This window comes from Lagopus leucura, unplaced genomic scaffold, assembly GCF_019238085.1.
Source record: "Lagopus leucura isolate 7727_CA_CO unplaced genomic scaffold, USGS_WTPT01 Super-Scaffold_73, whole genome shotgun sequence".
In the NCBI taxonomy this organism is placed as follows: domain Eukaryota; kingdom Metazoa; phylum Chordata; class Aves; order Galliformes; family Phasianidae; genus Lagopus; species Lagopus leucura.
The window spans coordinates 64,222,657-64,248,597 of record NW_024962252.1 but is presented as its reverse complement, the minus strand read 5'-3'; the positions used below and the strand labels follow the sequence as shown (position 1 = coordinate 64,248,597).

Below are 25,941 nucleotides of genomic sequence, written 5' to 3'. Positions count from 1 at the left end.
TCCATCATCTACTACACCAGAACACAGTTGGACTTCACACTTTTTTTGGATTTACTTTTACACATACTGTAGTCAAAAAAAGATTTATACCGTATGAAAATATATGTTTATGTTATAGTGCTCAGAGCTTTTCAGTTGTGGAAGATCCCAAAAGGCTCCTAGTTCTATCACTCACATTGTAAAATAGCATTTGTTTACTCAGATGGACTTCATATGTTTTAATTTGTAGCACCAAATTCAGAACATGGTACTAGTGGATATTGTTTCCTATAAAAAACTTTGGACAGAATGGGAAGGCAATATCAAAAGTTGTTCAACGCAGTCATGGAAGATGCTGGGTATGAACTTACATAGCAAAAAACACTCAAATCCTGTTGAGATTCTCAGAAAGATAATTAAAGAATTTTACCTTAACAACAATTTAAGATTGTAATGCTTAGTCATTAAAATTCCCCTGAATAAAGAGTTTTTCAGATTAAGAAAAAAAGAAATATTGCTCCTTATCATAGAAAGAAATAGTACCAATATTTTTTAAAAAGCTTGCAAAGACACAGTATTATGGTCACAGTAGTAAAAAAGCATTTTGTAGAAGCATCAGCATTAAATTGACTCTTGAATTCATCTCTGAAGCAATCAACCTCTCTTAAGAGCTAACAAGTACAAAATATCGTCACAAATGTTTTGGAAATAGTACTCCAGTATTTATTTGCTCCCTTAAAGTCTCAAACTGAAGAGCATCTTTTCCAGCCAACCACTTCTTGCTGGCAAGAAGGAGCAGTTGCAGATTCAGTTTTTGGGCTACTGTATTCCCAAGAAAATCATGAAATGGCTCAAATGGTCTAAGGGGCAGAGAAGGGCGATTGGTCAGCTTACCTTGTAGGTGAACACAGGAAAAAAAAATAGGGTTTCTACTCTGAAAGGTGTCACGAAAGCAAAAGAAAGTGGCTACATTCATTACTGTCACAAGATCTCGACTTGAGTTTCCTTCTGGATTTTGCTGAAATTTGACATTATCCACTTCTCACAAACAAATTATGTGACACTGCACAAAGTTTCAATAGAAAGTAATTCAGTGTAGAGAAATAGCTGTGCTTTGCTTTCTTTCCTTAGTAAAAAGTGCATTAGTCCCAAATAACTGTCACGTAAAAGTGTCACAAGTCAGACTCTGTAATGACATCTTAACGTTATACTGGTTGTAAATAACATGCATGAGTGCTCCAATGACCAAATGGCTTTTACGTTGTGAACACTAGTTGTTTACTGATCTGAATTGTAGTTGTAGCCAATTATTTTATTTCATTTTAAAAGGTCATTTAAAGCCATATTTGTAATTATTGCACCTTTGTAATAAATTTATTATGACCCTTAGCTTGAGAGCTCTAGGTATTTAACTTGTAAAGTCCAAGAATCATAAAGTAATTAAAAAAAAAAAAAGTTTTATTATTTACCAATGTCATTTATGGAAAATGGAAAAACATCATGTTCTTTGCATATTTACTGTCTACCACACAGTAATCTCTTAACAAGTAGTTCCTATCTGTGGAGAGAGGCCTGAAGTACCTTAAGCAAGGCATGACACAGCCTGGTTCTACCATGCTTACCAAGACTCTAAGGGATCTATATGAGCGTAGATCAGTGACTTTTCCCAAGATGGTTCAGCTATATAAAGATCTAATGTGTCACTCATCAACGTCAGCCCTTCTTAGAATTTAAAACTTACCCGATACAGCCAGCATTTTGGCCTCAAGTAGAGCTGGTAGTTGTGTCTCAATATCATTCACTTTCTTCCTTAAAGTACTGCAGAGCTTCTGACTCGTGCAAACCTAGATTGAGGCAGACAGGCATGATATATAATTCATTCATGTACAAATATAAGGCAATTTAAATGGAGCTTCAAATGTTCTTGGTTTATAGACATGACATAACATCCTACAGCAAGGCAAAGAAACTTAATAAAAAGTGATGTCTTCAGAGAAGTGTCAAAGATGAATCAAAATTTCTAGGCTTACCACACATTCTCTTAAAAAATAGAGAAGAGTAGTGACATTGGCTATCCATATAGGAGAGGACGTGCTTTACCACTAGACATTGAGGCTGTATTTAGAAGATAGGCCAGCCAATGAACTCTGTACATTTTCAAAATTAGCAGTGATGCTTGGAATGAGTAGAATGTAAATGAACCAATGTTTGGAGTTTAAGACCTCGTAACTCGGAATACACAATAACTTTCAAACAGAACTTGTTGCCACGTATCTTAATGAAAAAGAAAAAAAGTAGCTGCCATGCTCCTGAAAAGGCAATAACAGCTCAACACTTCATTTCACCACCAGAAGACACAGCTGAATTGGGTTCAGGTTTGACTATATAAAACAAACAAACCAACCAACCAAACAACCTGGACATCTTTCAGCAATGAATCATGGCTAGTATTAGAAATATGGAGAGAGAGAGAGAAAGATGAGAAGAAAGGTAGCTCGATTGTTTGTATACTTGAAGTGTACACTGTCACCTCAGAATGACTTCAAACACTGTACACAAATAATATAACCACTATGTATTCAAAAGCGTTGATTTTTACTCCATATCGCATCAACTGTGAAGAACAGAAAAATGAACAAAAATCCCTCACCTAGTTAAGGCCAATACTCTTGTTCTGAAGGCAGAAATCAAGCAGTTGCTCAGAATTGTAGCTGACACTTGAGAAAACATTGCATTCATTGGAACCAAGGGTAAAGCAATAATCAAGAAAGAGACAGGGCAGTTGTGAAGAGATGAGATGTGAAATGAAATCTCCAGAGGAATGTTTCTCAGCTCTTCCTGATATTTTTTTCTCAAAGCATGTGTATATTCCATGCATATTAACAAAAGCACAGCTCTTATTCTGCTTTTTAGGAGCCTTACAGCTCTCATGGCTTACCTGTTTGCATAACTGAAGGATAATAATTCAGATACAGCACTGATTGTAAATCTTACTAAATGGTGAATACCCTCTTACTTTAGCTGAGAGTATCCATTAACTAGGGATGGATCATGGAGTTTTTGAATGAACAGATCTAATCATCCAAGTCTGTAAACAATTCAGAATCTTCTTATTAATTTAAAAACACATGCCACTTTTACATTAATTATAATTTTTCAGTTTCCAGGTATTTCACTTTATTTCAACATTTCCTTCTCAGTGACCTGCCTACTGATTTACTTTAAATGTTAAAATAACCCCAAAACTGTCAGAGGTGAATAAATGTGCACATAGAACCCAAGGCCATGTCTGTCTCTCATCTCCAAAACAAATCTTAAAGTTTTTAATGACTTCCTTCTAAGCAGTGTTCTCTCTTTAGGGGTACTGAATGGCTCAGTGAATTGCAATTAGATTGGGAATCTTTCAGCTCTAGGAAAACTGTGTGAATACATCTCATGCTGGTAGTAACTTAAAGTCATTACCACTAAACAGACATTTGGCAATTATGCAAAACAAGATGGGAGGAGGTTTAAACAGTTTCTAGTAAACACTGGGCACTTTGTAAGCATTACTGTCAGAATGAAGCTTGCTTGCACTTTTTATTAATGGACTAAATGCAGGGACCAAAGGCTGAAAGAAGAATACTCTAACTCAGAGATAATTCTTCTGGAACATGAGATAAATACATTACTGAGCCTCTGCGTGTATCTATATCACATGTATTCTGCAGATAAATGAAAAACATTAATCTTCAGAGCTATCATATGGCATAGTTCAACAAAATTAAATGAAAGACTGGAAGAGGCAAATAATTTAACGTCTTCTAAACTAATAGCCCTGCTTCTATTTTACATCAATTCTAATCTATGAGGTCCAATTCCTTTAATTTTTTTTTTGTATTATTATTATTTTACCCTAACAGCAACTACCATTATTTGTTACAGCAGCTTTTTCAGCCTCTGAGGAAAAATTGTTCATTTATTTATTTCCTAGCTAACAATAATGATGAGCATTCACAAAGCTCACATCCTCCTTTGCTCCAGGTGAACATGCTATCATTGTGCTCCTATTCAGATAGCCCGTACTCATGTTTGAGGACTCAGTAATTGGACCAAGGAGCTCTAGTTACAAAAAACTTCCCTAAAACCAAATGGGAGCTTCTTTACAGTCTAATATTAAAGTATTTCTCTTAAAAATCCTTAGTGTTGTTTGGTTGGTTGGTTTTAGTTTCTGTCAACTTAAAAAAAAAAAAAAAGTGTCCCTTTTTTTTGGAATAAATCCTACAGATCTTTGGTTAGGTACATAAACAGCACTCCAGAAGATAGTTGTAATTAAAAATGTGGAATGCTGTTTAGAAAAGCTACGTGGAATCAATCTGAAAAGAAGCAAAATTTACCCATTTTTATTCTTTCTGTCTTGACAGCATATGATGTTAATCTCAAGTGGCAGAAACAGGAACAAGGATATAGACGAAAACACTGAAATTAACTCTTCCTCTAACCATCCCAAAGAAAAAAAGAAAAAGAATTTTGAGTAGCTTTCACATTTCTTTACAACAGTGCTTTAGAAAAGACGTGGAAATTGTCTTTATGCCACCTGAAAAGAAAGAGGAGTCCACCTGGATACCTTCACACAGCACAATCTTCACATTTGTAAAAGCTGATATTAATGTCTGCAGGAAGAATATAGATGAAGGATTTATAGATAAAGGATTCTGCCTTCCCTGACAGTCTGATCTTACCTTCTGCAACCCCAGCTGAAAACAGCACAGATGAGGCAGAAAAGGCCACATAAACACTTGTGGTACAGGGGGAAGGAAGAAGCCTTTCACAAAGTAATATTTTTCCCATAAAATGAAAAGGTTTAAAAAGAGCAGCTCTGTTAAGGTTGAGAAGAAAATATGATGAGATTTGAACAATTGAATTTAATAAGTGATTTGGAGGAGTCTGATTACCTGCTTCCTATTTACTGTTTTTAATAAATAGAAGCCATCACACAAGAATGGAATGAAATTAAAGTAATATTTTACCTACTGAATATTTAAAGAAACAAAATAGGTTGTGGAATTCTGCCATGTTCACTTTTCAGTTGCTACCTAATGTTTCAGTTCTTATTCAAAACTTCAGGTTAAACTTCTTATTTAACTTCAGGTTAAAAAAACCTTCAAAATGTACAGGCACACATTTTTAGGAGAAAAGACAAACTGCATAACATGTTTTAACTTGCCAATAGCTTGACACACCAATTTGAGCTACCAAATCTCTTATTCATTTCAGTGGATGTCCCATAGGTAAATTATAATCCTTTTCCTAACACTTTATTTGGAGTCATTTAAAAAAAATACAGAGAGGAGTGCCATATTATAATGATCTATATTAATATTCCCCAAGAGGTAGTCATATGCATGGAATAGAGGAGGAAAAAAAAATAAATCAAAGCAGGAGAAGGGGAAGGAGAAGTATGCAGATGCAGTGATGCAGTTAGTCTTTTTAACAGTGCATGTTAAAAGTGTTGGGAAAATGATTATGAAAAATAGAGTACATAGGATAAATATTTCATTAATTTTTGAGAGATTAGAGAACTAACACGAGAGAAAAAATGTATTTCAGAAAAATTAATGATTGAATAACAAATGTTTTCCCCTTTATGCTCCATATATTTCTATAAGAGTTAGAAATAAATAAACCTTCCTAGAGTACTCAGAGCAAGGAAGCTATGGTGTGCAATGAGCCACTTTTGCAATAACAAGGAAAATACAGTAGTGTATTTCATGGAAAGACGACCATGAGAAAAACAAAAACTAAAAGGAAAGTTTAAACACCTTCAATTAAAAACCAACATATGACAAATAACATTACATTTCTTTGCAGTTTTAAAAAGATTGCTAGTTTATTATTAGTGAAATACAGGGGAAAGAGGAACTTTGTTTCTATTCTTTCTTCACACCAGCCAAATCTGACAGCTAGGAAGTAAGAGGCAAAAGCGTGAAAACATTCATCTGTGAGTGGAGTTCACTTTCTTTTCATGAAGCACTAAGGAGTCTGTTCCTAAATTGAGGCCAGCAACAAGACTGATCACTTGTAAACATAAGGCAAGAAACAATAGATCATTCCATCTGCTTCCTTAAGCGTAATCTCTGTGGCCCGTCAAAATGTAATTATCTTTTTTTAGGGTGTATGTTTAAAAATATTTAACAGTAAAATCTGTTCAGAGGAAACACAACAAAACAAACTTTACAGAATACAGACAATTATAATGCAATGTATTAGGCGATTCTCTAAATATTCTGAAGAATAACTGATAGCTGATGGGTACTTACTTTGGCAGTAGTTTCTTTAATGGACACGCTGAGCGACTGCTCTTTTTCCTGAAGGCTAGAGAGGATTAAAATAAAATAAAGTTGACCTTCTCTGCTCATCATGGTCTGCTACACAAGACACATTTTTATATGAAATGAAATACTTAGGCTTTAAGGTGTGACTCACAACAGTACAAGGAGCCAAAAACAAATAAAATCCGTAAATCTGGTTTCAACATTGTTGGTGGTTAACTGAGATTTTTTCTACCCAACTTCTATCCATTAACTCCCTTAATTTGCAAAACAATTTATAGAGTACAGGTCTTCGTTAATGAGTTGTACAATAAACACATTTCAGCATCTAAAACACAATTATGACCACTTGTGTAACTGTTCTATGTGAGGTCAAAGCAGGGTCTAGAACTGGTGCCTTGTTAAGCTACCAAGAAAAGACCTAACAAGAAAGGCAATTCTAATACTTCTAATACAGTTTGCAGTCAACTATCCTCTTAGAAGTTAGTTTGCCAGTGAAAATTCAAATGCAGTCATTTGTTCTCGTGCTGATTTTATACGAAATACTGCTACTCATCTTCCATTGTTTAATAAAAATCTGCAAAATACTTGTATAAAATTGATTCGAAATTCAGATTTTGAGACATAATCCACACAGTGAAGACAAACTCAAGGTTTTCTTCCATATACAAAGTTTAACACTAGGATTTTGTTGACATAACTTTGGGAATTTATTTACAAGCACCAAGGGCACTAGTTACATTTTTAACAAAGTTCAAATACTAGGCCAATAAAACATCAGGAGTGAGTATAGACACTTTTCGCTACTGCAATAATTCCCTCCCTCCTATTTTGTAGGTGTACATTTTTATACAACATTCAGTTATTGTCAGACACTATTTTCTTTTCCATAAGACCACTCAATTCACATACACTGCTCCCCCTTCAGCAATATTTCAATTCTTCCTTTTAAGTGCATTATAAAAATTGTCCTTTACAACCTAAGAGTGATATTCTTTCTGAATAAAGGAACTTTCACATATTTCTGAGCTTTTCATTAATGTTCATCACTGAAGTACCCAAACATTTCAGAAAAAAAAAATGATTGGATTTATTCTAGTGACACCCTTGCAAGATAAGGCACCTTCGTGTTCATTTAACAGATGAGAGAAACACAAAGACATTGTTAATCAGAACAAGCATTAACACTGAGTGCTCACTTTGAGACACACGTGAGCCCTGCTGCCTACTTGCATGCATTTCAGTTTTTCTATAACTTGTTGGTTCTCATTTCCTAAGCACAGCACTTATTGGGCTCAGCTTCAAAAGTTAGCACTCAGCCCAAACTCCAGCAAACGTGCAGTTGGACTTGCATTCAGCTACTGAGCATCCACAGAGCCTGGCTGAAACACTCTGCCCCACTTCGCATAGAAAGAGAGATGGACTCAGAGGCGGAATCCAGCTGCGCAATTATCATCTAATTGAGTTAATGATGAACCTATTTGTATTGCTTTCTCTAACACCCTCCTTTGCAAAGCGCACAACTTCAGCCCACAGAACAGCAAGGTCAAGCACCTCATTAACACCACAGCACACCAGGATCCCTCCCAGCTCCGCATGAAGCAGACCACTCAGAAACAGTTTATGACAATGTAAGCTATTGCCTGTGTAAAGTAGCAAACAGAAATACACTGGCTACCTCCACAAAAGTGATTTAACAACATTTCCCAAATGGCATTCTCAAATTTCTCCCTAAGCAACCTCTTCTACAGCGATATATGGGCAAAATACAAAATATTACATGCAAAATTATGCCATTAGCAGCTTCCTGCCTGCCCCTGGGCACTCCAGGGGGAATAAACTCTTACACTATTTCTCTTCTTAGACTGTGGAGTTCCCAGGGACTTAGCATCTGCACAAGTAGCATTGGAGCTGGACAAGTTATGTAGAAAAGAGCCATGCCTTGTGTACAGATGTCAGCTGGGAGCAGCAGGGCTGCAGTGTGTAATTGAATGAGTAATGGGTGACTGACCCAGTTGTTCTCAACCTGACTTATAAAATTCAGCTCCAAAGATCCAAGACATAATAAAAACGTAAAGTGCAGTTATAGCCAGGAGAACTACAACGCAAAATGGCACCTCTATTTAACAAACCTCTTCAGTATGTATTTCCTCTCAGCTGTTTACTTTCCTCACAAAGAACCCCCCCCCAGCTTTATATGATGTCTCAGTCCTCTGTAGAATTCACATAGCTAAGAGGAAACAAGATCAATTTTTTATTTCTTTTTAAACCACATGTCTCAAACAGCATTGCAAACTATGGCCTAGTTGTAGAATCCTTACTGACAATTTGCAAACCCACACGGACTCAGGTCTAGCACTTGAGTGAGAAAAGGCACCTTTATCCTCTGATTTCTTTTATGATCATCTATTAAAGCCACTGAAAAATAATACAAAATACTACAAACTGCTATTTCAGTGAGAGTAGAATTTTGAGAAAGTTCTACATTAATCTGAGCAACATCAGTAAAAAAAAACAGCATCAGTAAACCAGTTTTGACTCAAGATACTGATATGCATTGATCACAAAATCTAAAGTTTTTTTTTATTACATTTACAGCATTCATACATACCCTCACATCCATCTTTTTTATTACTTACTGTATGAATTTCACAGTAGCATCCTGCTTCGAATTTATTTGTTAGCCATCAGTGTGCTACTGTAGGAACTCCTTATCCCTTTAGAAATTAACTCATCATATTATTCACAAGCAATAATCAGAACTGGGCATGAACTAGCCAGAATTTTTACAGAAAACAGCATTTTCTTTTACCAGCAAGAATAGTTTATCATTAATCTTACTCCCAGGCTTTCCTCTTCTACCACCAAACACCATCATGGAGAAGCCCCTCACAAGTTTCCAATTAAGTGACAAGCTAATGCTCCAGCTGACCCACAGCAGAAACCAAGCGGTCAATACTGATTCATTCCACCAACAAAGGGTTTTAACAGCCATGATCTGTTACACGTGACTTGAACCAGAAACAGTATTTTCTTTTACCAGCACCCCGGAGCATCATATTTCAGTTTAAAAGGGGTAGGCTGTCTGCTTAGAAGTTGCTTTACTTATGACTACTGGGGAAAACAGCATTAAAAAGCTCCTTGGAATAACACTTAATTCTTGCCTGAGAAAACGGCCATAGTTTTGATTCATTGCTATTCTTCTCTGGCAGAACAGATAATCAAGAATTTGACTGCTTGTTCTCACAGCCTCTGCAATCTATTATAAGAGCCATTTAGAAGTTACTTCTCAAATCCAATATAAGCTAACTCCATCATAGAGAATGCAAAGTTCTTGACCTGACTGATGGAAGGAGTAGAATAAGACAGGAATTCAATTAATACAAATTTAACTGATTAAATGCAAGAGAAGAATGGCTTTTAACAGTCATAGAACCGATGGCAATTTATATATCATCTGCTATTTTCCCTATGTGTCATATACAATAGCTGTATAAGCTATTTAAATTGTTTGCAATGGATTCACACACATTAGAATCCCTAATAAAGAGATAAGAAAAACAGCATAGACTTGCTACATCAAGGGGTCTCGCTGTATGCACATCAGACTAGGAAATCAGGAACTAAGGAATTACACTTTTTGGATGATGAAAGAAGTACTATACTAGCAAAACATAGACTTAAGATGAAGAATTGCACAAGGATGTAGAAATGTTGTATGTTCAGGATCTGAGGCTGGCGTAGCACACAACTGTAGTCGATGGAAAAATTGTAAGGTCCGAACACTTCAAACAAACTAATGCCTTGTGAGGATCTCATTTCAGTGAGACCATAAAGGAATACAGGCATTGGGTGTGTCGATTTGTAATAACACAGCTGGAAACTGCTGAGATGACATTCATAATCAGGAACAGCAGGTAGACCAAAAAAAAAAAAAAAAATAGCAAAAACCACTCTGCCCAGACTGACAGAGAAGGAAGACTGGAAATCAAGAGGTCTGGTCATTCAATCAGAGATTTCTGATATGACCACAAAGGATGTTAAATTTCATTTTGTAACAGTTTAAAATCTGTTTAAAGAACATTCCAAGAATCTGTGATTTATATGCAGGAATTGCAGATAGTTGGAAGTAGCTTTGTTCAGAGGAAGGCTGAATAGTGCAATACTGGGAAGAATGGTTTTCTACTAAAGGAAGCTATGTTTCTGAATTTCTTTCCTTCCACTTTGCTAGTATACTTCCCTTCAAATATGAGGTTATTGTGTATTTATGTTATATTTGGCTTCCTAAGAAAGAATTCAAAGAACGAAAATGGGCAAAGTCACGCTGATCTCTATGTTCAAAATACATAAATATACAGCTTAAACAGATACAGTTCCAGTGTTAATGACAAAATATATATACATTGACCAAAAAAACTGTAGTCAAAATGTAGTCTGTATAAGTGCACAAAAGAACTTATTACAAATGGGGTACAAGTATTAATAAGTAAATTCTATACTGGATATTTTTATTTTTATAAAGAGAGTGAGGGACCATTTTTGAGCTAAGTCTGCAGAAACTGAAAGACAAAGGGTACACTTTACAGCAAGTATTCTTCCTTACACTGCTGTTACCTGAAAGATTTTTCTAGGTCCTGGTATTTCACTCACTATCCCCATATCCTTCAGCAAAAAGCACACACTTTCATTTCTATAAATCTAAGTACAATCAGAATAATATAAAATTACGTTCAAGTTATATGCATATGAGAAAGCACAATGGGCTGAACTTCATATGAATATGCATTCCCTTCCTCTTACGTTTATTGATTATTAAACAACTTGCAGTATGTTTGAATTTGGCCTTTGACTGCCTGATAATCAATCAATAACCCAATAAAACCTGCAGACAGAATGGCTTTTCTGATGTGAAGTTCCTAAGAGGAGGACTCCTCAGATTATGAAGTAACAAAAAGTTGTAGTTTCTTAGAAGATAAAAACATGCATTCCAAGCCTTACACTTGTAATCTTGCTTTTAGCAGTAAACAGTAGCTGACCTTCAAAAAAGCCTTTGTCCAGTCCTTTACAAAATCTGAAGCATTACTCATGGAACATTTGGTGTAAACATCAGCCTACATCAAAGCAAAAGTCTACTAGAAATTTTAAGTCTAGGGATGTCAGCAGGCTTTCAAGGAAGAAATCCACTGTATAAAAATCAATTCAAACAGTAAATAACTTTCTTGCACTTCTACAATTCTCTTAATGAACATATTTCCGGAGACCTTGAAGAGAAGTCAAAATTAAAAAAAAAAAAAGCTTTTGAGGAAAACTGTACTTAACACAAGGCAGCTTTAAGTTAGATACCTGCCACTAGGACTGAAGAATAAGAAAAACTAAGAAAACACACATACATTAAGTTTTCTTGAGTAAAATCTAAATTTTCTTGGGTAAATTCAACAAATTCACAATTACAGAAACCATGTGAAGATTTTCACCAGGACAAGACCTACAGGGATGTTGTCAGTTCTATACTTCTGCCAAATTAATAACTTGCAGAACTAGGTCACTTTAAGTATACTAAGGTGAAATATATACTTCATATATTTGTCTATTCCACATCAAATTTGGAGCATAATCACGTAAGACAATGGATGTCAATTTTATCTTCATTCCGTGTGATCTGTTCATAATGATTTGGCTTATATATCTGGATATTACCATAGTAATATTTCAGTCAAGCACATAGGTTCCTTTTCAACTTCTTGCACTGACCCATGGGACTTAAACAGTGGGGTTTTCACAGTAGCTCATCTCCAGGTTCGGAAGCAAAATCATACTTGATACATAAAATGTTGAGTTTTTCAAAGTAACTCCTTTTTCCTTAGATATGCAGACCATGGAAAATATTTATAAGACAACAGAACTAGTTAAACACTGACAAAAATAAAGCTGAATTTCTGTCAAACTGAATAGGTAAGAATCCAATTTCTCTGTCTGTCAGTGCTGCTGAGGGGCAGACTTTGACACTAAGCAGAAGGAGAGAAAAATTGTGTTTAATTCATAGTGAAAGTGAAATTTGTATCAGTTATAAAGACTAGCTACCTGAAAAAGAAGTAAAATGTCAAGTATTACCTTGAAAAGCTTCCAATCTCAAAATCAATCTGATTTGAGACAAAAATTATCAAGAGATATACTTCAAGGTACAGGAACATTGGACCTTCTGCACATTTCCATATTCTCCAAGGTGAGTTCTCCAAGACATGTGAATGAGAATCCAGAATTATCTACCTACTTCTGAAACATCAGGGAGCTGATTTTGCTCCAAATGCCCTTCCAGCTATCATTCTGCAGAGCAGTACGTTTTTGGTGTTGTCTTATGTGGTGACTTCAATACACGTGCTTCTCAACTTGCTATTTGTTAAGAGGCAGTACTAGAAGTACCCTTTCCTGTTATGCTTTTACAACTTCAGCTCATCAGTAAGCTTTCCTGCTGAAGCATAGGATGACTGCACTTGGCTTCATCTACTCTAAAAAAAAAAAACAAAAACCTACATCTTAGTCATATTCATGCAAAATGTACTATAAGAACAGCTAGATGTTGCTGGCATCTGAGTTACCAAACTGAATTTTTATTGTCACGAATTGAGAAGCCTTCTGGCCTTATAAAACACCGTTCTGAGAGCTAAGCTGTCCATCTGTTCCAACCAGCCATTTGCACACTGCTGTATTTCCATTACAGTCAGCTGCTGCCACAGAGTGGTTGTGGCAGTTGTTGCTCAAACTGCTACTTGAAACAGGAGTATCAGATGGAAAACAAAGGCATCATCAAGTGGTTCCCTGCAGCAGCTACTCATCAACATTCTCCTTAAATTTTCTGTTAATAAATTCTCTTTTTTCTACTGCATCATTCTGCAGCATGTCACAGAACAGCAAAAATTAGACCATGACCAGGGCAGCTGCAAATATTCCCTTAAGAATAACATCCTCTGGATTTCACTGGCTAAAATGGTCTATCCACGGACTGTTGTTAACTATTTATTACATACAAATGAATGCAGTATCCTATACTGACAGAGACAGCTGGTCATTTTTCCCTAAGGAGAAATAAACGTCTTTAAAATGCACGTGCACCCAGAGGAATCAGCACACATGTAACCTGGGCTTTATGGGCTGCTGCATCCCAGTGGATGATGTTAAGGCAAGCAGGGGAAACCAGATGCTCAGCAGGGGAAAACAGATTCCTCATTATATTGCACACATGGGTACTCAAGCAAATGGTACTCATCTTTCTGCTGCTTTGGAAAGTTAAAGATCTGCCTCCATGATTGTAATTTCAGTTTTCTAGCACTGTTTTATTCCGAGTGTTGGAAGACTGACTTTTTCCTTTTCCTACTGTATTTCCAGCTCCTCCTGCTCTTTCCAAGGATGGTCAGTGTCTGCTGTGCACAAGCAGACTTTGCAGAAGTCCTTCTCCTCCCTACAACAGGGGCTCCAACCCCTGGGATCCAAGTCACTGAACTGCAGAGTCATGGAACAGGGAAGCGAGTTCAGAACTGACATCGACACACAGGCAACTCAGTGAAAAAGTCCCCTGCTACAACTTCTAACTTTGAGAAACTTCTGCCTGATGACTTTTGTTAGCAACTTTACAGGAAACAAATTCATTTCATGTGCTGAAGCACAGACATTATCTGGCATGTTAAAATATGAAGTTCTTTCCAGTGCTTCTCCCACAAATGAAAAAGAAAGAAAGCCACATGCCCAAGTGTCCTGCACTTCAAACTTCAGCAGAGAACAAGAGAATTAAATCAACCCTAGGTAGACAAAGTGATGAAAGCTTCTACCTATCTAGAAATAGAAATTCGAGAGTCCAGTTAGATCACAGAGCAAGAGAGAGGCTTTTTCTCTCACCCATGATGCAACCTTGCCTCTCACAAAAGCTTGCAGAAAAATTCTTTGAGGAAGTTGTGACAACCTCTTCCTCAAAACACAACCCCAGCTGTGAAACATGGTTAAAAGTGATGCAATTGTAATATTACTCAGGCTAAGGTCTGATATTTGACATGAAATCTGGAGTTTCCTCAAAAAAACCCTAACACACCATGGCAGAGGTATTTTGTTGTGGGTTCAGACTCTTTCAGGGGACAAAGCCTGAGGAATTTCCAAGGGCAAGGTCCTCTCACAGTACCAGAACACACCTTCTCTGGCACTGCACCTCAACTGCAAACTGCTATAGTTTCTGTGAAGCTGTCTGTAGTTTAGCTACAGGAGAAGATGGATTAACGGATCATTACAGAAGAAAAATTCTACAATTAAAACAAGACACCATGTCTTTATCATATCTAGCTATTATAGCAGTAGCAGTAAAAGCACTGTTACGTATTAAGAACCTCATAATTGTATTTTGGTTCACCTCACGTAGTACAGTCAGAAACCTCTCCTGTCAGGGAGAAGAGGCTTACATTCCCATGTTGAGCTTTAGAAAAAAAATAAAATCAGAGTGACTTGAAAGGCCTTAAGTCAAACTAGTAAACTAATACTCTGATTGGCCCATGAATTGTCTTCACATCAATGGAAAAATGATAGTGTTACAAATTAAGCCAACACAAGCAGACCTGCAGGGGAAACTGAAGCTGCCAGAAGTCTTGAAGACTCCCATGTCCAAAGCTTATGGATGGAACAAGTTAAAAAACAGGAAGAACAGTTTTTTGCGCAGAGCTTCTTAATGTGATGTAATTCATATGCAATCTGTTTTTCCATTTCTTCAGACCCATAAAGTTAAGTTAATTCAACTACTGAGACGCCCGAGAGCTTGTTCTTCTTTACTCCCATTATTCAATGATTAAACCCTAGCTGTAGTGGCCACTACAGAAATTATCTGCTTTGTCAGCCCACCTGACAGCTCAAGACAGACAACTAAATCAAGTTGCATCAGAAGTAGAATGCAACAGCAACTAACTTAAAACAGCTCCATGTGTACCCAGTCCCTGGACCAACTAAGTCCTCCAGCATCAAACGAGGCCAGAAAGCAGCTCAAAATGACACATTATGCCTAGAGGTCTACTAAACTGTCTTCATGGTCTGATTCACATCATGGCATAGCAATCTCTCAAGATGTTCATGAATATAAAAAAAAGTTGAGATTAGTTTGCTTCTATCAACCAATCTACCAATATCACTTTCTACCTATAACAGAGCACCACTAGATTAATAAAATCAAGAAAAAGTGCAGATAACAAAAAAGCTCAAATCATCCCAGAAAGAATAAAATACTCCAAGACATAAAGGCTCAGAGTATCAGGCATTCCAAGTACAACTTCTCTGCTATCCTACATATGGGCCCACCAAACACTAAGAAATATTCTCATATATTTCTCTCCTCAAATAGTGGAAACTTTTAGATATTCTAAATCCATTTCATCCCTTTGCTCTTTGTATTTGCACTATGCCTCTGTTTTCAGAGGATATTTTTAATATGTATGCACTTTCTCAGAAATAGCCAAAGAAAACCTTATATCATACATTTAAAAAAGACTTCTCTGGACAAAATTCACATTTTGTTGAAAAAAATACATACCTTTTTGGAATGATAGGGTACCATTTGTTTTGCTTCATCTAAACACAAATCTGCAAAGTCACGATTTTTGTGGAAAGGCTGATGTGAGTGCTCATGGCTACACTCAGACTTCCTCAGTAATTTCACGTAGCTTGCTAACTACTAACGTGACTAGAAATTTCAACTGTCCTAACGATAGCAGACCGTTCTCAATGGTGGTTCTACTTTTCCTAACTTAATAAGGGAAACTACATACAAGTTTTTTCCTCCCTGCTTTTCCCTAGAAAACTATCTTCACTAGAAAGAACACCTTTCTTGGCTTCACCAGGCTTTAGCCTAAACTGAAGCTGCTGAATGCTCTGAGTACATTCCACATAATAAGGTTTTCAGTCCCTTGAACATTTCCATTTCACTTTGAATTAATCTTTTTCAGATAAGCTCCAGGTAACTAAAACAGAGTGAACTTGTTGCATAAAACTTCTAGGTCAGTTCCTTGTGCCACCAGCCAAGACAGTCTTATAATAACTAATACACAGAGTAGAAAATTTTCATATCTTTAGAAGATCCCACATATACACTGTGGAAAATATTCCTACCAATTAAAAATTGCTCCATTCAGGAGGGACGGAAAAAGAGGTGGAGGATTCAAATTTTTAAAAGATATTTAATTAATTTCTTTCCTTCAACCAGCATCCATTGCCTAGACAATAGTCCATATGGAACTGTGTAATTTATTTCAAGGATGACACACTGCGCAGTCATATATATATCTGGAGATAAATGTAAAATCAAAACTAAAAGTACTCAATGAACCTAAATATGAACAGAAGTGCGAACTTCCCCACAGATAGAAGCAAGATTCCATTGTGAAAAAAAAGGAAAGAATGGGCACTGTAGAGAATAAGTCGAATAATTAACATTGTCTTACCTTATAAAGAGAAGATACAAGCTACACAGTTTCTGAAATACATATTTTTAACTGCCCCCTCGTCAGTGAAGGATATGGCAATTGTACTTCTTGTGTTGTTTGTTTTTCTATCTTTGCAATCACCAGGAATAAGTCCTTCACACTTCACACTCAGAACTATTTTTCTCTGATTTCAGTATATAGTCTTCAAGTAACACACAATAATGTCAGAGCACACGAAAGACCAGCTGCTCCTACCACTTTTTGAACGTTTCTAGCACAGAACCCCATGCAAGGAGTCTGAGCAATTTCCTCATTTTATAACGATTATGCCCTTTAGTTTATCAAGGGTAATTAATCCTGTCTTGATGAGCAAAATAACCATATTTTACGGTCTCAACCTGGATAAGAATCCCTGTCAAATCACTAGCTAGCTTGACTGAAAATTACCTGCCCCTGCTTTAACCTGGGCCTCTACTAGACCTCAAGAAAGATCCCAGAGTAAAGCATGTAGCATTTCTCAAGTCTTCAAACTCTAAGCATGTTAAAATTACTGACAAAGGCTTATAATTTTCAAAAAAAATCTACCACATAAAAAAGATAAACAAAGCTAAACAAAGGATTATTAATCTTCCTGAAAATAACAATGCTTGACAAGAAAAATAAGCTTGAAACAATGCTCAAGCTAATGTTACATTCTAGCTGGGTAATTATTCTTCATTTAAGATGTTCTCTCACTTTCCCTTAAGTTTGCTTTAATAACTTTCTAGCTGATAACATTTAGACCAAGAAAAGCAAAATAATTTGTATTTTTGTGGTGAGATGCAAGCTACTGAACATGATTCATTATAGCAGAAATTATCTTAAGAGATGCTTCACATCAGCCCTGTGCTATCCTAGTGCTGAAAGCAACTCAACAAATAATTATGCAAAAGCATATTACAGCACTACTTTACTGACTAGCACAATACAGTTAGAATGCACAGTATCTTTCATTCTGGTACCCAGAAACTTGCCATCAGTCAGCACCCTACCAGTATTTCTACCAGACTTTCGACATAAACACTGTTTTTAATTACAGGTCTATTTATTTCTCACATATGTAGCCCAAACTTCAGAAAAAAATAAACTTTTTCTTAAGTAATAGATCATAAAATAAAATGAACACTTCTATTTAATATCAGAAGACTCTGAAATTTAGAACTAATATGCAGAACTGGTTTTGTTTTCAACCTCTTACCTAATATATTGTCTTTCACAAGACATACTGATCTAGGATAAGTCAATGAAAGTTGCAACAAGAGAAATTCTGGCAAGATACAGTGGGAGAGGAGTACACAGTGGAGTGGTCAAAGATAGGACACAAAGCAAGGCTGCAAGATCTTTTTTCTTGGAGATATTCAAAACCAAGATAGATAGGGCCCTAAGGGACATGATCTCACTTTGAAATTGTAGCCCTGCTTTCAGCAGGAATTTACCCTATAACTTTATGACAATGTGGAGGACTTCCATGGGCCCACTGGAACTGTACACATGCTAGCTGACTTATTATGCATTTGCAATGTTTTCATCTTACATAAAGAAAAAAAAAACAAACAGTATAACTGGATGCAAATATAAGATCACTGTATCCAAGGTATGATGGATTGCATGGATTTAAAAAGACACCCATCGCTTTGAGAGTAATATTTCACAGATATCACACTATTAGCTGAAACCAATGCAGGAGTATATTACTTTTCTCATCACTTCTGGAAATATATTTTACTCTGGAAGCAAAAAGTGGCTGAGAACCCATCCTGGAAACATACATGACCTTCACACAGAACAGCCCTGGAATTATTTCAGGTACCTAAAGAAGCAAGTGGTTTAAACTAAGAGATCCAAAAAACACAGGCAAGGGAAGAGGCCATCTGCAGTACTGTGTGCAGGCCTGGGGCCCCCAGAACAAGAAAGATGCAGAGTTCTTGGAAAAGGTTCAGAGGAGGGCCACTAAAATGATTAGAAGGCTGGAGCACCTCTCCTATGAGGAAAGGTTGAGGGAACTGGCTTGATTAGCTTGGAGAAGGCTTTGGGGAGACCTCATTGCGGTCTTTCAATACTTGGAGTGTATAAACAGGAGGGGGAACAATTGTTTAAATTGGTTGGTAGCAATAGAACAAAAGGAAATGGTTTTAAACTAAGACAGGGGAGGTTTAGGTTAGATTCTAGGAGGAAGTTTTTCCACCCAGAGGGTGGTGACACACTGGAACAGGTTGCCCAGAGAGGTTGTGGATGCCCCATCCCTGGAAGTATTCAAGGCCAGGCTGGATGTTGCTCTGGGCAGCCTGGTCTAGTGACTGGCAATCCTGCCCACAACAGAGGGGTTGAAACTAGATGATCATTCTGGTCCTTTTCAACCCAGGCCATTCTATGATTCTATGACTATGGAAAACCTCTCCTATGATTCTATGAATCATCGGCTCCCATGATAACCAAATTTGATCAACAAACAAAATGAAAACAAAAAAGAATCATTCTAGGGCTGATTCAAAAATGAACAACAACAACAAAAAAGTATTCATACATCTTTGTTAAAGTTCTGAACTCACTTCCAATGACAAATGCCTGATTTCTTTCAAGTGAATATGTTATTCATGGCACTGGTGAGTGAATAACTCAGAGAAAGCTGCTCCTGAACCAGTACTAATTTAAGATCATAATCATTAAAGAGTTTCTTAAAGAGTAAGCGCAACTAAAATGTTGCATCAGCAATGTGAGTGAAAAAAAATAAACCTGAATATTCTTTTGTAAGCAAACCCAAAACTAAGAGAAAACTCAAATCAAAGTATATAGTTTCAGACTGTTTGAAACCTTTAATTCCTCAATCTTTGAAACATAAGTATAAGCAACCATTAAAACAAACTAAATTCAAGATTCCCATAACCTAATTTAAAATTTTAAACAAGCCTCCAAAACAGAGGGATGTCTTCTATGAGACATTCTGCTGACTTTAAGAAAAAACCTGTATAAATTAGCACACATGAGCAGCAGCTTCTCATGAATGTTAATACAAATAATCTAAATCCAATAATGCAAAGAGAGGAAAAACAGATGAGAAAGCAACACAACTACTGCTTATCTGGAAGGAAACAAAGTTAGGAGAAATAGGAATTCTATTTTGTCCTGATGACACAGAAGAAATAACACTTTCCAAGTTCCATCACTGACGTTTCATTGACTGTCTATAATGTTTAGGTGCTGAAATTCTTCTATTGCTTTTTTTAAAATAAAGATGAGGCTATTAAAAAAAAAAAAAAAAAGTTACTAAAAGTAGCTACATTTCCATCTAAAAGAATCATATGCTTTGCATTTAACTGTAGGTGTCTCAAAAGCCTTCAAGCCCTATCCCTTCCCCCACTACCTCAATTCCAATGTCTGAGCCTAACATTCTTCATAGCAGTCTTTATTATTTTGGAAGTTCATTGAAGCAAGAGACAGCTCTAATATTTATTTGGATGGTGCCTGGTGCACATTTTCAGACTGAGAAATATGCTGCAATTACTGCATTACCAAGCTAGGAAATAAATATCACCAGTTACCAAAAAATAATTCAAATCAAATCCATCAATTGTTAATACCTATCATCAAATGCTTTCTGTTGATGACTCTTTTACATAAAAATATGAAGTACAAAATCTTTAAATCACTACAAGGTCCTCATTCCTAAGGAAGGATATATTAGAACATCAGTATCTGTTCTTAGAAATTCTTAAGTTTCCAAATCCAGGTAATTAGCAGGCATGATTACTAACAAAACAACTGGCAGTGAACTCTACATCACACTGGAAAGGTACAAGACTTTACATCAATGATAACGTATTGATATTTAAATACCTCTTTATTGTCCCTGGTAGATCCAAACTGAATGGAATTTGATAGGAGGATGCTAAAGTGTCATCCACAGCCTTGCTTATTTCCTGTAGCTCTCTCAAAGAGACACAGCCAAGTAAAGTAGTCAGTTCACAGTCCTGTGGCTGAATAAGTCTATCTTGTTCTTCAATTTCTCTCTGTAGCTGTTGATCTTTTTCTTCTAACACAGACAGTCTCACTCGGAGGTCTTCAATTTCTTTCTGCATGGAACAGAAAGCTCAGTTTACTATGAACAAAATTAAAGAAATGGCCATGCTCCTAGGAAAATGTCTTAGAAATAGCATAAATTAAGGTTGTTCCATTTAATGCAACATTAGATGAGTAGACAGCCTTCTGTTGACATGCAAAATTTCTTAAATCCATTGTGCTTAGAAGCTCTAGCAATTGTACTGTCTCAAACTCCCCCCATGCTTCTCAACACCCTATTTCAGATTCCTATGACGGAATCATCTGTGACAGGCACATTTTGCCTATCACCAGTACTTCCTAAGTTAAAAAAACTTTTGTTAAAAACTTAAAAAAAAAAAAATCTCAGTCCAACCACAGTCATAGAATCCTACGTCAGACTGGCAAGTGATCAACAACCTGTCCATCCTACTGCAGCATATCCCTGCAGTGGTTCCTCTAGACTTCTCATTCAGTATTAAACATTTTATGGTAGTGGTGTTTCTTGCAAAAGAATATTCCATTTTTTCCTTGGAAATCCAAGAGACAGCTTGCACCAAGTTCCCTTCCCAAGGAGCTCCTTCCCAAGGAGCACTTCATAAAGGAATCTGAGTTGTCTAGTTACTAAAATTACTTAATATATGGCCCTTGGCTCACTTATCCTAGGATTTGAAAAGAGAGTTAAGGAAAAAAAAATAATAATAAAATAAAAAAAAAATTAAAAAAAAATCAAAGGAGAGCTATTTGCTAAGTTGTTGAATGTCATACTGGAGCATCTGCTTTTATTTCTACATTTCTTATGTTCTCTGTGAAACTGCAAGCCACTTAATCTATTATCTGCATGCACAGTCACAGACTGAATGTTCACCATCTTCCACACAATCAAAAGGAAGAGTCTTTGAAGTGCCACCCAGAGACTCTCAACAGAAATCAAAGCTCAAATACCCCATTACCATATTCAGACCAATCAAAGAGAAAAGACCTTTTTCAGGGACCTTTTCCAGGTAAGTAAGTAGGCATTACAAAATTCACTTTGAAAAGTACCATGTAGCTTTTTATTATAATTCACTACTTAATTCTCTATCTGTAAAATGGCAATAGAAACTTCTCTTCACTCCAGGGCAATTGCAGAGACAAAATTAAGTCGGTTTGAATCACTCAGATACCATGTTGATTAATGTTTTAAGGAGAGCCCATTCACAAAGTAATGAATCTGCATCCAAAGAGGGTTTCAGTGGTGCAGAGTAAAAAGCTTTGGAAGCCAAATATCGAGTAATGAAGATAAAATGTTATTCTTTGTATCTATCTCAAGAAGCATTTTCCATTTTCAACAATATATAAAGCAGACATTCAGGAAAAAAATAGCATGCTTATACAACTGACTTTCAGGTTCTTTTAACATTTTCAGTGTATTTTAAGGGAAGTTCAGTTCACTAATATTCACTTTATAAACAAATGTATTCAGGTTTGTTGCTCTAGCAAGCTCTCTGACACCATGAGTATTACTTAAAACAAGAAGAAATAGACGCACATTAAAAGACTGAACTGGCTCAAAGAATTCTACTTATATTAATGCTCTGCACTACATTTACCAATTGTTTTCTTCCTTTTTATTCTTTTAGATTTAGCTACAAGAAAACAGAGTGGCCCGTATTTCAACCCACAGGCATTTGTCAAGAACAAAAAGGTCAGCAGGCCAAAAGCATCAGTTTTGTTTCTCTGAGTCTCAAATCAGGCTTTTAGTGTGCACAAAGGACAATTCTGTCTCTGTATTACTGGATTGGGAATACTGCCAAAATCTTAATAGCTCTACTTAATACAAAGACCTTCATATTCTTTGAAAATGTAGTAATTGCAATCGCTGCAATATGCGGCCTAAAGGGGAACAGAACAGGAGATGAACAGAATTTGGTTTTAAAAATACACTTTTAATACTGAAACATTTTTACAACTCAGATACCAGAATCAGCATTCACAAAGAAAAAACTATTCTGCTCAGGAACAGTATACATTTATTCTTGGGAGAATGGAAATTTTAGCCTGCAAGCTGGAATTTTCTCTCTTTCTTTTCCAGAAATGTCAAGGAGCCTTTAATGTGCTCTGGGGCAGCCTCCAGGGATGGATAAAAAGGACTTAAAGTCTCAGCATGGAGCAACAGATGATATTTAGCTCACTAAACATAACCCAGAGGTTTACTTTTTGGATTTGAGTTTAAACTGAGATATCTAACATGACAGCTAATCACTACTGATTGTGAGGCTCCTGATTTCATGTACAAGCTCATGTTGTCCACAAAGTATAGGTCACGGTAGAAATATTACAATGTAAATTTTAGATACTGTCACATGCATTTTAGAAGCCCAGAAGGTGTATGCAGAAATGGAAGAAGAGACAGCAAAAGGAAAGGGAAAGTAGGGCGGAGGAAAATTAATAAATAGATCAGATTACATGTGATTTTAGGCTAGATCAATTTTTAAGAAATGCCAGGAGTCACCAACCATTACTGGTCAGATTTCTTCAGCACTCAGAATTCATGATCATTTTGACAAGCCCTCATAGCATGCCTGTAAAGGGCATGCTAATTTGTCCCTCGCATCATTATATAGAAATACACCCAAAACAACCACAGAAACATTACCTGGCATCAAGTCTTAAGGACATCATTTTTCAGTTTATTATGTTGACATGGCTGGATGGATAATGAGGAACAAAAACTAGTTTTCTGGACACCGCTAAATCTAAACTACACCCACTCTTGATGATTGAGGAAATAAATCTAAACAATGATGACTTGATCAAAAGAGTTTGCAATGGTCATCTAAGATGTTTTTCCATTTCTTCTTTATATGTATACACATGTACAGATATATGTATACGTACATGTACATGTAAACATGTACACATATATGCATACTCACGTATTCATGTGTATACACAGTTCATTGTGCTATTGGATTCAAAAAGGAGGAAAACAAAATTAATGAGATTTCAGGGAAAGAAAGAGCATAGAAATAAAGCTAAGGTGTCCAACTGCTGAGTGTGATCACTGAAGTTTAAAAGGAGATGGAGCAAAGACTTGTAATAGATAGTAAACAGATTTTTGAAGGACAAAGAAAAAAAACCTGAAATATACATAAAAGCTTGTAGATTTACAATTGGACAGAACCTGCCTTAAAACATTCAACCAATTACCAACCATTACCACAACACTGACATCATGTGACAGTGTAAAGCTATCACTGGCAAATGACAAGTGCTCCATATAGACTGCTGCATTGTACTGAAACATTTTGATCACCTTTCAGGATCAAAAGCTGGCAAATCACATATTGATAATCAAATCTAACCAGAAATTGGTCACAGATTGCTTCCTCCAAAATTCTTCCCATCTTCAAATAAAAACTTCTGAAGATTAGTGAAATTTAAAAATGGCAAATTAGAACATAAGGAGCACACTTAGAAGGCTAACAGGAAAAATTAAAGCATGCACACAAGCCACTGAGCCTTCCAGCTCTGCCTTTCTTTAATGAGATTAACACAACTCCTATGGCTGCCATCTCCAATCATCACTTAGATTATCAAATGGACTACAGCCAAGGCGTTAATTGCTGCACTGAACAAAATACTACAGTAAGTTTATTTAATTCTATGTGGCAGCTTACAAGCTTTTCCCCCACACAGCACTGGTTATTATAGATAACTTGGCAGTCCTTTTACCTGTAAACATTTCTTTTCTTGCAAAAGGTCATTTCGTTTCATGGCCAAAACCTGTATCCTCTCCTGGTAAGTGGATCTCAACAGTTTATGTCTGTTTTCGTGCCAAAGTTGGGTTTCTTCATTTCCGTGCCTTTTCAGAGAGGAAAGACAAAAGCTAAAAGTCAGTTTTCTCACTGGGTATTGACTTCACAAAGATTAAAGAGACAAGAATACTACGTGTTACCTTCAGAGCTGTAACACTCCATCACCAGAACAATTACATCTTAAACATCTACACAGTTAGAGAACAAGACATTCTCCTTGGCATATCTTCCTTATTATATCAAACATTTACACTGTTTTTACAACACGCTGAAGAAAGTAAAAGGAAAACTTATGTAGCTCGAGGCTTCCCCCAGCTACTTCACTTTTCAGAAATTTATCCTTCACCGCCTTCAAAGAGACAAAACTAAGGCATGTAATTTCTATCAATACAGAGAGAAATCTCTTTTAAACAGAAGTTTAAAAACTTGCCAAAGCCATTTTTGCAGCTTCTGTCAGCTTTTGGAACCCACACTAGAGATCATCTGGAGCGTTTGCTCCACAATGCCAGATTTTATTTTTCCTCTTGCACAGCGAGTTCTTTCAAAATCGCAGTCAGTGGGATTCCTCACAGTGGTTGGTACAACCCTCAGCTGTAAATCTTTGCATGATTGGACCCCAATGTAATCAGCATGTTACATTAAGTGTCAAGTTTATAATAATCCTCTCAAAATGCACCTGCAAACAAGGCAAACCTATTCTGTCACACGTTTCTGCATAAAGGCATGCGCACTTGTAAGACCAATTGCATGTCCATGTCCATCTCTAGAGACAAGCATATGCATTTCCACATAAAAGATAATGATACATTTCAACATCTTGTTTAAAAATTTTAAAAAAAAAAAAAAAAAAAAAAAACAACTGTCTCATCTCAGATGGACGGTTTTAAAGCATGATTTCACACTGTTATCTTGCAAAAGATACATTCGTGCCACACACAAAACATGCATCAGAAGTGGTGCAAGCAGGACTAATCACACAATTATGATCTACATGCACAGTTGTTTAACAATATGGAGCAAAAGCGATTCATGTCTCTCCTGCAGGATCATTAGAACACACACATGCTTTACACACTTCCCTACGGAAGCAAAAGGAGGTGTTCCAGTGTAAATGACATTAATACTTAAAATTGACATGAGGATTGTGTACCTGCATTTCTACAATGACAAAGTAAATCAAACACTTGTGTGTGAGGTTCTAGGCCATCTTTGCATATATGTGCCTAGCATTACAGATCATTGTGGTTTTGAACAACAACACTTCTCAGCAACTCTGAAGAGTATTAAGAAAGAAAGAAAGAAAGAAAGAAAGAAAGAAAGAAAGAAAGAAAG

The 25,941-nt window shown here is 36.3% G+C and overlaps 1 protein-coding gene across 1 annotated transcript in view; it reads right to left on the bottom strand.

Moving 5' to 3' along the window:
* The window catches only part of DISC1 (DISC1 scaffold protein), a 249,596-nt gene that overhangs the window by 155,460 nt on the left and 68,195 nt on the right, over positions 1–25,941 (bottom strand). Inside the window, exons 5-8 of the mRNA XM_042884448.1 lie at positions 24,527–24,656; positions 20,609–20,844; positions 6,279–6,333; positions 1,721–1,823 (exon numbers count right to left, since the gene is read on the bottom strand). Of these exons, the coding sequence (XP_042740382.1) occupies positions 1,721–1,823; positions 6,279–6,333; positions 20,609–20,844; positions 24,527–24,656 (524 nt within the window). The remainder of the gene's footprint in view (positions 1–1,720; positions 1,824–6,278; positions 6,334–20,608; positions 20,845–24,526; positions 24,657–25,941) is intronic.